Raw genomic sequence first — 10168 nt, 5'->3', positions numbered from 1 at the left:
GGAGCCATGCCAGCCCCTTGGCCTCAGCAGCAGCTGCCAGCTCCGGCCTGACCTCAGCAGGTCTTTGTGTAGAGAACAAAGGGGGCCGTTGCAAATTAAAGGGGGAACACTCGCTTCTTCGAGAGGGACAGGTTAGTGAAGGCGCAGAGTTGCGATGCTGGCGCAGCGCCTTCTCCCCCCCCCGCCCAGGCGCCATTTCTCTGCCCAGGTGCATCTTCTCGCCCTCCTCCTCCTCCTCCTCCTCCTCCTCCTCCTCCTCCTCCTCCTCCCCCTCCCCCTCCCCCTCCCCCTCCCCTCAGCATCTGGCCTCCTTCGGGCCCTGGCCAATGACAGCCCACAGCGCACGTGAGCAGCTCGCCTCTAGCCAATGAGCTCCCGCTTCCCACGTGGCGATCTACGTGCTGCCGCCTATGCGGGCGCCCGGCTTTGTTGGCGGTTGAACCCCCCCCGCTCCCCGCGGAAGGGAGCGTCCTCAGCCGCTCCGATCACGTGACGCGCCTCTCCTTGGAGGGAGGTGGCTGGCGCGGATATACACCATATAGTCCCTCGGCTGCTGCTCCATCCTGGCAGGGTAGCTTTTGTCGATGGTTCCTGCGTTTAAACCGTGGCAGAATGGCAGGAGAGAAGCACTGAAAGATAAGCTACAGGCCGGCGGGCGCTGCGAGAGGCAGGTGACGTGTGGCGGAAGGACACCTCACAGCCGGATCTTGTTTGGCTTAAGGCGGCTCCGATAAAAGGCGGCGCGCGGGAGGCGTCACCCCATTGTGTGTCTGTTGCTGAGAGAGTGTCGGTGTTTGTGTCTGTGCGCAGCACCTTCCCGCGCGGCGCGGACCGGAGCAGCCTCCCCTCCCCTGGCCGCCATGGCTCTTTAAGGGCGGCGGGGCCAGCGGCGGCATCGGCCAGTGCAGCAGGCGCAGCAGCAGCGGCGGCGGCCTCAGCACATCCCCGGCACCTGCAACCATGGCGTGAGTATCGTGTGTGAGGGATGAGTATTCCCTCTCCTGTGTGTTAGTAGTCGCCCTCTTTTACCCTTTAAATGGGCTTCGGGGGCGGGTTTATCACCCTCACGGTAGTGGATGGTATCTCTCGGGAAAAATACCTGGGTAATAACAATGGAGGGGGGGGAAGGGGTGGGATCCTTGTGTGGCTCAACCTCCCCGGGGCGGCGGGTGTCAGAAATTGCAGGAAATGCCATTTCAGAAGAAATACCGAGAAATTTCTGTGTCTTACAGCGTTCGAGAAAAGTCAGATACCCAAAATTTGGTATTTTCCCATACTGTGGGATTTTGAGGGGAGTAAGATTAGTACATTCCTTCGGGGGGTTGGGGGGGGGAATGTTCTTGACCCCTCGGGGTGAATGCTTTTGTAGCTGACCCAAAAGGGGGCATTGGAGGCATAGGGGTTCTGAAAGTAAGAGTACCGTTTGGTATATCGTCCCGAGTAGATAAGCGAGGACTGTTCATAAGCTGGCAGTGGTACTGTAATTCTTTAATACTGTAGTGTTAAACCTGCCCTGATGATCTGGAGGGGGTTTCATAACCTTCAGGAAACTCCAGTAAAACGTGTTGCGTGTGACACTCTGTTCGGTTTCTTATCCAAACGCCCCCATTTGTAAGTCAACTCATTTCAGAGGTCTGTTGTCCTTTTCCACCTCGTCTCTATCACCGATGTGCGGTGTTTAGTGCGCCTCCGCCCTGCAAAGCCTCGGCGGCAGCCTGAGCCGCCCGGTGCTGGAGCCCCGGTGGAAACGTGGCAAGCTACAAAATGGCGGCCGCTGCCGGGGTGGGGAGAGAGACGCGGCAGGATCACGAAATGGCTGCGGCTGCTGGCGTGGGTGTGAGTCACGGCAGCGGGTGGGTGGGGCCGGCGGCCGCCGTGCCCATCTTTGGGCATGAGGAAGCAGCGGCCCTCGGCGGGAGACTCGCACCTGGAGCCTGCGGCTGCCGCTGGCGAGCCTGGAGCAAGGAATTAAAGCGCAAAGATGTGTTGCAGGCAAACGGCACGGAGAAGTCGTACGAGTCTACAGAGTGCCACAATGCTTCCTGAAGTGGTATTGCTTTTAAAAAGCTGTTGAACGAGTACTGATGAATTAAAGTTTTATTTGCAGGTTTTTCAAGGCACTGCACAGCAGCATTGCTGTAGTCGACAAAAAGACCCTCTACTTGTCTACATCCTTCGACATCAAAGCGTTAAAAACTGACGAAGATGAGCCTCTTGAACAACGAGATGCTGTTGGGGGATTCATTATCCCCCTTCAGCCAGCCGTGTTCGGTGGCTGAGGAAAGTCTGGGACTCCTAGATGACTACCTGGAGGTGGCCAAGCCCCTCAGTTCGCATGGGTTCTCCAGCGACAAGGCTAAGGCAGTCTCCTCCAATTGGCTTGCTGTGGACAGTTTAGGCAACACCATAGATAGCAGCCAGGGTAAGGTATTACTTATTTGCATAAAATGTGTCAATTAATGGCACATAATACATTTAGTAACCTTCTGATTAAAACATTAAATTGCTAGGTTTTCATAAATCTGAAGGGCAACCTCACATGCATACCTCTGCTTGGAAAGCGTTTGTAGTACATCTCTTACACAATACAGAATTGCTGGTTACCGGACAGGCGTATGGTAAAGTGACACTTCTGTGTTCTTTTAATAACATACCAGCTGTTATGGTACTATTCCCTGGCAGAGGTCACAAGAAACAAGCCTGCCTGTATGTTTCAAATGGCCATGAATTCTAGTGGTGGAGTAAGAGGGATGGAATGTCTGGACAGCTGACTGCTTGCATAGTACCCTGTAGTCTTCTGCAGCTGAATGGCAGGGGATTTCTTTTGCTGATGGTTTTTGTACCAATATAAGAGATAGGATGTTAAAAGATCATATTCTAGATTGTTTTCAGAAGCTTGAGTTGCATTGGTTGCTGGTTTACTGAAATGGTCATTTTCTTATTGCATAGAGGATGCCTTCTCTGGCATGGAGTGGATGGTGGAGAAGATGGATCTGAAGGAATTTGACTTTGATGCCCTGTTAGGTATGGAACATCTGGAAGCCACCGTCTCACCAGACGAGCTGATGGCCACGTTGGAAGACACGTGTGATCTCCTATTTAACTCTACCATCCAGGAATTTCACAACAAAGAACCTCCACTGATAACTGACCTAATCACCCATCTCCCCGAATCTCCAATTGGAGCAGATCCAATGGCCCCACTGGCTTCCCTTTGGTCTTTTCCCCTTTCCCCAGGGTCTCTGACTTCCACTCCAGACCATTCATTTAGTTTAGAACTAGGTAGTGAAGTGGATGTTCTGGAAGGAGAAAGAAAACAGGAGGGCCCCACCTTTGTGGTAGTGATCGCCAAGTCTGAGAAAGAGGAGGAGAACCATTCTGATGATAGTGGAATATGCATGAGCCCAGACTCCTACCTTGGAACACCCCAGCATAGTCCTACCAATTCAGTTGGATCCACCAATGACAACCAGTTCCCTACAGATGCCAACTGTAGCTCTGTGCGGTCCAAACCATATGATCATCCTGCAGAGAAGGCAGGGTCAGCAAAGATGAAAGGAGAAAAGAAAATAGATAAAAAATTGAAAAAGATGGAGCAGAATAAGACGGCTGCCACACGTTACCGGCAGAAGAAGAGGGCGGAACAGGAGGCATTGTCTGGGGAGTGCAGAGAGTTAGAGCAGAAAAACCAGGCCCTGAAGGAGAAAGCAGATTCCCTTAGTAAGGAAATTCAGTACTTAAAAGATCTGATTGAAGAGGTCCGCAAGGCCAAGGGCAAGAGAGCTAGAGTCCCTGAGTAGGGTAGTCAGCAGTTTTTATGTGCATGTATATAAGCTTGCTGCGGAAGCTGTGTATTGCTGTCTAATAAATTATTTTATAGTAAACTTGCAACTCTGCTGTGAGATTACTGGGTACCTGTAAAAAAGCCTAACTTGCACCACACCTCGCTGTGAACACAAACACCAAGGTATTGGGTGTGCTTCAGAGTGCATGGTGTAACACCCCATCCTGTGCCGCTTGTTCTGCGGGGCAGGGCTTGCAGTGCAAGTCGACAAAGGGCTTTGAAGCTGCTTAATGCTGGAGTGGCTCGTCACCCACTGCACTACATACATGGGGTAATTGTAAAGAGAGCTAATACGGGGGGGAGGGCCACAGGTTTTTCAGTGGCAAAGGCACAATTCCATTGGAAGAATTTAATTTAGAGAGTTGATAGAAGACTAGATACATAAGGTCAAGAAAAGACTCTGGTGGGAGGGTTTTGTTTTCAGATTTGGCAGACCTGAACATTCTGAAGGAGGTTGGATGGTCCAAGGTGCAAAACATGAAAGTTGTGAACGTAAGTTTTAAGAAATGAGCAGCTTGCTAGGAGACCAGTCCAGAGCAAGTAATGACAGTGTTGAACTGTCAGTTTTGGTTGCTCTTTGGGAGTTGTCAAATGTCCAAAACACGAGCAGGGGCTGTGCTTCCTGGCCCAAGCTGGTGGGGTTTGGGGTAGGGGCTGCCCTCACTGGTATGGGAACTGGGCCAAATGGGTGGGGTTGCTCTTAATGATGTCAGACATTTGTGTACCAAAGCGTGAAAGACACGGAGGCTTCTTGAGACAGCCAGTGAAGAGTCAAATTTTAAGGTGTAAACATAAATGCAGCTTCTACCAAGGGAACAGATGAGTTGGTCCATAAGGCTACTTCAGCTCTACTGACTCAGTCAAGCAGCTGGTGCAGAGAAGGTGCTGGTGTGCTGGAGCAGCGTGTGTGCACTGGGGATACAGGCAGGAGTTGTTGACAGAGCTGCAGCCTGGCTCCTGGGGTTTGTGTTGCTCAGTGGGCCTGTGGTAGGCAAGTTAGTGCTCTGGTGCTGGAGCATGGCAACGGAAAAGAAAGAATGGGTGAAAAGAAAAACACAACCCTGCTGTGGTGGTGTCTGTCTACCATACACTGCAAAGATGACAGGAAGGCACCTGTGTTGCAGGGTTTTAGGGTGGTTTCTGCCTGTAGATATTAGTGTCCTGTTAGTGGGTAAGTTTATAGTCTTAAAATTTTTTCTGTGGTTGGTTCTAGTTCTGTGAGGTTCTGCACATTGGTGAAGGTCCACATCCAGCATGACCATACTCTGCTAATAGAAGCGTCAGGATTTGGGATATGCCATTTTTAATAATCTTGTGTGCGGGATTTTTGGTTTTGTTGGGTTTTTTTTCTGGCCACTGATACCCAGATTTAGCAGCACCTAATCCCTGTTTAGCCTGCCAGAGCCAGCTTTGGCACGTGGACGTGCACATCCTTGCCTGAGGAGTTAAGCTTCCTTCTCACTTGCACTGACACGACCCAGTAAGCTGCCCAGCGCAGGCACCCGCACATCCCAGCCTGGCTGGTGCACACACGCAGTGCAGTGGCTTTGGGACCAACCTGGAGTGGGGCTGGAGGGAGCCCAGCACTGGAATGAGGAGGGAAAAGGTCCCTAAAGGTATTAGAAAATCATTTGTCCAGTGGCAGCCTCGTGGGAGCCCTGGTTTCTGACACACTCAAGCTCTTTATGTCCTCAAGTTGGGGCTGCAGTCTCCAGCCCTATTTGTTGCCATTAGCTGATGTCTGATACGGGATGGCAGCCGTGGGCTCTGGGAACCTGCTATGTGAAGGCTCTTCTGGCAGGCAGATGAAGTAGGTAACTGCTGGCAGCAGGCAGCTGCTTGCTGGTAGGGAGGTCTGAGCAGGCCAGGCCTTGGTGGTGACTTGACCTGTCTAGGCTTACAGCTGGTGCCTGGGTGACATGGATGCTATTTAAATCACAGTGAAAAGACTCCCTGTCGGGAGTTAGGACTCATGCCACGCTGAAAGTGGTGTGGATAACTAAGACCCTTACCTTGGGTTTCACGAGGCAGTCAGTTCCCTGTTGTTTGAGTAGTCTCAGCCCAGAATCCTCACCTTCATAGGAGTGTCTGCCCCATCAGTCACCTCCCCTGGGCGAGCGCTATGACTACTATGCACTGTATAAATGGGACGCACTGTAAACTGGCAAGGCACATCGAGGTCCTGCTTTAAGTGCTTTGTTCTCCAGCGCTTACTGATGACTTCATGCAGGGACAAGGGACTGTTCTGTTTTTGGAGGTAGAGCAACCTAACAGGTTTCCTTCAGATCAGCTGGACTGTCAGGCTGGGCACAGGGATAGAGGCAGGAAAGCCCAATGAGCAGGACAGTCTTTCCCTTGATGGGCCAAATCTGCACCTGAGGTGTCAATGTGCTTGGTCTCAGCTGAGCCACAGAAAACATGGTAATTGGTATGAGTGCATGAGCAAGTGGCTTCTCAGTGCAGGGCAAAACCCTCCTCTCCTCCCCAAACTTAGCCCCCTTTCCAACCGCAGGGCAACCACCTCTATTTCCCTTAGAGTCATTGCAACTGCTGATTAAAGTCGCCAGCAGCCCGGGCTTCAAGGGCAGCGGGGGCATTTTGCAGCCCTTGCTCAGCTCACCCGAAGCCCGGAAAGATTGTCAGCACATTTATCCCCCACCCCATGGCAGGGCTGTCTGTGAGCCACCCTTGACTAAAATAAATTTTTCTTTGAGTCCAAACTCTGCTGGCAGATGAGGCGGTATCTGTGCTGGTCAGTAAATACATGATTCTGGTTTCTATAGCCCTCCAGAAAGTATGTAGTCCAATTTACCAAATTACACTCACTCCAGGGAAGGAAGATCAGAGCTGGAACAGGAGACTTGGAATGCATGATGCACCCATGCTGTTTTGCTCTCTGCCCTGTATCCATGTCTGTGTTTTATAGGAGTCCTTGCAGAAGAACCAGAAACCTGCCCTTAAAGAGCAGTTGGTGTCATTACCAAGCTCTGAGCTTGCAGCTTTGCAGAGGCAGCCAATATGGCAATCTTATGCAATGCCTGCTGAAATGATGCCGTGTTTCTATACTTAGTAACTTAGTTAAGATTTTACACTGGCTAGAGATTAGGGCTGATTCTTCCTCTGCGTTTTTCATCTAGACATCTCCTCCAGGCTTGTGTTAGGCACAGCCAGCATCATGCCACTTGGCTCTGCAACCCAGCAGCTTCTCCAGCCTGCCACAGGAAGCAAGGAACACCAAGGACACCGTCACTTAACAAATTCCAGCCCGTGGGAGAAAACGCCTGATAACCTCCTGTCTGGTGACTGATTTTACATTTTGCACACTGCAGGAGCTGTCTTCTTTTTCTTACAGGCTCTCAGAACAAATGTGATTCAATCAAATCCTTGCAGCTAGCATACAGCATGATACCGTGTCCAGAAATAGATTGTAGTGCATGAAATGCAGGCTTTACCTACCCCCGGAGGAGCCCAGCTTTTCCACATACTTGGAAAGAGCAGAATTCCCCAAATCTATGTTATATAAAAGCTATTTGAACCTGAAGTTGGCACAGGCTGATGGGATTTCTGTTTTGGTTATTTTTCCCCTGAATTGGGGGCAGTGAAATGGACTTCACAGGCACAGCGTGCCTGACCTTCAGACTGCCAATCCCTTAGCTGATTTTGTACTATGTGGTAAACCAGAATCCAATATTCCCCCACACAACCAAACAAACAACCCCTGGTGGTTCACTGCTCGCAAAGCTGCTCCGACAACATACGGCCTCTTCTCACGAGCTTGTTTCTGTTGTTATCACAATATTTGTAACTACCTTCCTCTTTGCCCTGCCTTTAGAGAGACCCAGGTGCTTGCACTTCTCTTTGCAAATGAAAAGAGGAAACCACCACCTTCTTCTCAGGTCTGTGTGGAGAAGCAGATGCACCTTTGCAGTGCTTACAAAAATAAATCCCCAGCTGCAGCTTTGGAGATTGAAGAAAGAATGACAGTAAAATCTTCCAAATACCTTTTGCCCTGGCAGAAAGCCCAGGAATAGCTGCAAGGACAGGCTGTCCTTTGGGAGATGAATGCTCCCTCAGCACTGCTGAGGTGGACTGGTAGAAAGCAAATGTGGGTTATTCTGATGGAAACAATTTCACACAGCGGTAGTCCAGTCACAGTGCCCCCTCCCCCAGCCCCAAAGCCACCTCAGCTCCAGAGAGGAGTCATGTGCCTCGTCCCACCTGCATTTCCCACAGCCTTGTTAAGTACTGTCTCACCTTTTCTTTAGGTATGGTTCAGCTTCTGGTTTTGGCATATCCATATACTTTCTCCATTTTGAGATGTCCCTGGCTTTCTCAACCCTCACTGCTGTGTAGCCACCCTTTTCCTCCACTTAATAAACATGTTCCTAATTCAGAAAGGCTTTTAGAGATGGGAAATCTATACATTTTTGGTCAGAATAACACATTTTCTTTATCTTGCTATAGGCTTAGGCCTTCAGAAACAACAGGATCTATATTTTCCTTCCTATACACTAAATTTCTGTGTTGTGTACACTCATTTATTCTTAATGAGGTTCAAGTAGCTTCTAGAGACAACCTACCTTCCTTCCTCCTCCTGATGCATTCACAGCCTTGCCATGCAGCCCAGCACATACACTCCTGTTACACTTCATTTCCAGAGCAAAGACAGTCTTGGGGTCTTACCACAAGCATTCATTCCTTGCTGAGCTAAAAAAGCTCATCTTTGCTGACTTTGCCATTGAAATGCTTCAGGCTGTTTAGTTGGACTTTGTGAATTAACAGAGGACCCAACGTAGGCAATACTATTTTGGCTGCTCAGGTATCCCAGGTATGCTGTCTTTGCATTATTTTCAGTGCACTCATGCAGTGTCACAAGCCACTGAATGAAGCTAGCTCTACCCACAAGTTCCAATTTCCCTATTACATAGGTGCATGTTCTCCAAGTAATGGCTAGCCGCCTCTCATTTCTCCTTCAGCTGCTGTTTTCCTCTCTTTCACACATACACACCCTTTTAAAAAATGGCAGGGAGCAAGTTCCAAGAACAGCAGATGCATCAGCTTAATTTATATAGGGTAGAGAATCTCCTAGTTCTTTAACTCCTCTGCATCTCCGATGCAGCACACGGACAGTCGGAGAAAGAGACCTAGTCTTTGCCTCCCATTAGAGATATAGATGAACTTTTTGGCATGCAAACAGTGCAGCTCAGGACAGACCAGCTTGGCTAGATTACTGGTTAGCCCTGCAAACACTTAATTTGTTCAGAAAAAGGTGCATGTAACCCTGTGGGCAGCTGCAGAGCAACCTTTATGCTTTTTATTTCCCCTGCCCCCACCAGTTAGTGGTTAGCACTGTTAATCCTATTTAATGTAACTATGGATAGATACACAAACCTTTAATCCATCTCAAACCTACTAACCCTTCAGCCTGGCTTGGCTAGAGTTCCACGTTTTGAGCTGTAAGCAGGCATTAGGCAGCTTGCTTTCTTTTACACTGCTCATTTTTAATGGAATTGATGGGTCTTTTATCTCAAAATAAGCAACTTCCTTTTGCTGTAACTTTTTTGTTTTGTGAGTTATTCAGGGCATTGCTGCTGTGCACCCTTTCTACAATAACCAATCCCTTACCCAACGTGTTCATGAACCTGTCAGTGTTGTAGGTGCTGGTGCTGTGTCAGCAAGACTGAAACGACAGTCAGTCATGAAAAAGAAACCAGAGAGTAACATTCTGGAAGGTTTCTAGGACCCTCCCCTCCTGGTTTTCCCACACAGCTTTTTCAGCATTTCAAGTCTTGTTTGCCTAAGCAAGTTTTACAGTCCGTCTTTGTTCATTGGCAGCCAGGTTTGTTACTGCTATGTCATTTCAGAGGCAAGAAATTGGTTAGTGTCCTGGGCAAGCACGTTTTCTTGGTTTACATTTGCAGTCCTCCCCTGTCCCGATAATGCTGATATTAGCTGTTGTTGCTTTCCACACCAAAGAAGTAAAGACTAGCTGATACAGCAGAGGCTGTATCGGCTTACATTAGCTTGTACCTGTCTAAACAAATTTTCCTGTGTGCTTTTCATTCACATAACAGAGGGTGCAACAGGCCATTAACTGGCCTGATGAATCTTACTCACAATAAGCTAGCTCAACACTGAGCATCTGGGAACTGTTCTGCCTCCTCTAAACCATTTCCCTGGAAAGGTTCTACCATGTTAATAACACTCCAGAGCTTTTATTTGCATTTATATTAAAGCTTCTGCTGCCGCCTCCCATTCCAACTCCCTGCTGCATGTGGGAGGGATGCACTGTAAAATGGCACCCTCCCCGTCTTCTGTAGTTCA

General features: G+C 49.3%; 1 protein-coding gene across 3 annotated transcripts; it reads left to right on the top strand.

The window, feature by feature from the left end:
* The first annotated feature begins 513 nt into the window (after positions 1–513).
* On the top strand, positions 514–3884 carry ATF4 (activating transcription factor 4). 3 transcript variants are annotated; one of them, XM_074871117.1, is made up of 4 exons: positions 514–667; positions 811–965; positions 2108–2422; positions 2950–3884. In XM_074871117.1, the coding sequence occupies exons 3-4, from the start codon at positions 2206–2208 to the stop codon at positions 3798–3800; spliced, it is 1068 nt and encodes a 355-aa protein (XP_074727218.1). In that variant the 5' UTR covers positions 514–667; positions 811–965; positions 2108–2205; the 3' UTR covers positions 3801–3884. The 3 variants fall into 3 exon arrangements, with proteins under 3 accessions (XP_074727218.1, XP_074727217.1, XP_074727215.1); XM_074871116.1 differs by having other exon boundaries at positions 514–671; XM_074871114.1 differs by lacking the exon at positions 514–667 and having other exon boundaries at positions 691–965.
* Positions 3885–10168: the final 6284 nt, after the last annotated feature.

The sequence above is a fragment of the Strix uralensis genome, chromosome 5 (assembly GCF_047716275.1).
Source record: "Strix uralensis isolate ZFMK-TIS-50842 chromosome 5, bStrUra1, whole genome shotgun sequence".
Taxonomy (NCBI): Eukaryota; Metazoa; Chordata; class Aves; order Strigiformes; family Strigidae; genus Strix; species Strix uralensis.
Note: the sequence above shows the minus strand (reverse complement) of the source record. Positions and strands in the feature narration are given on the sequence as shown.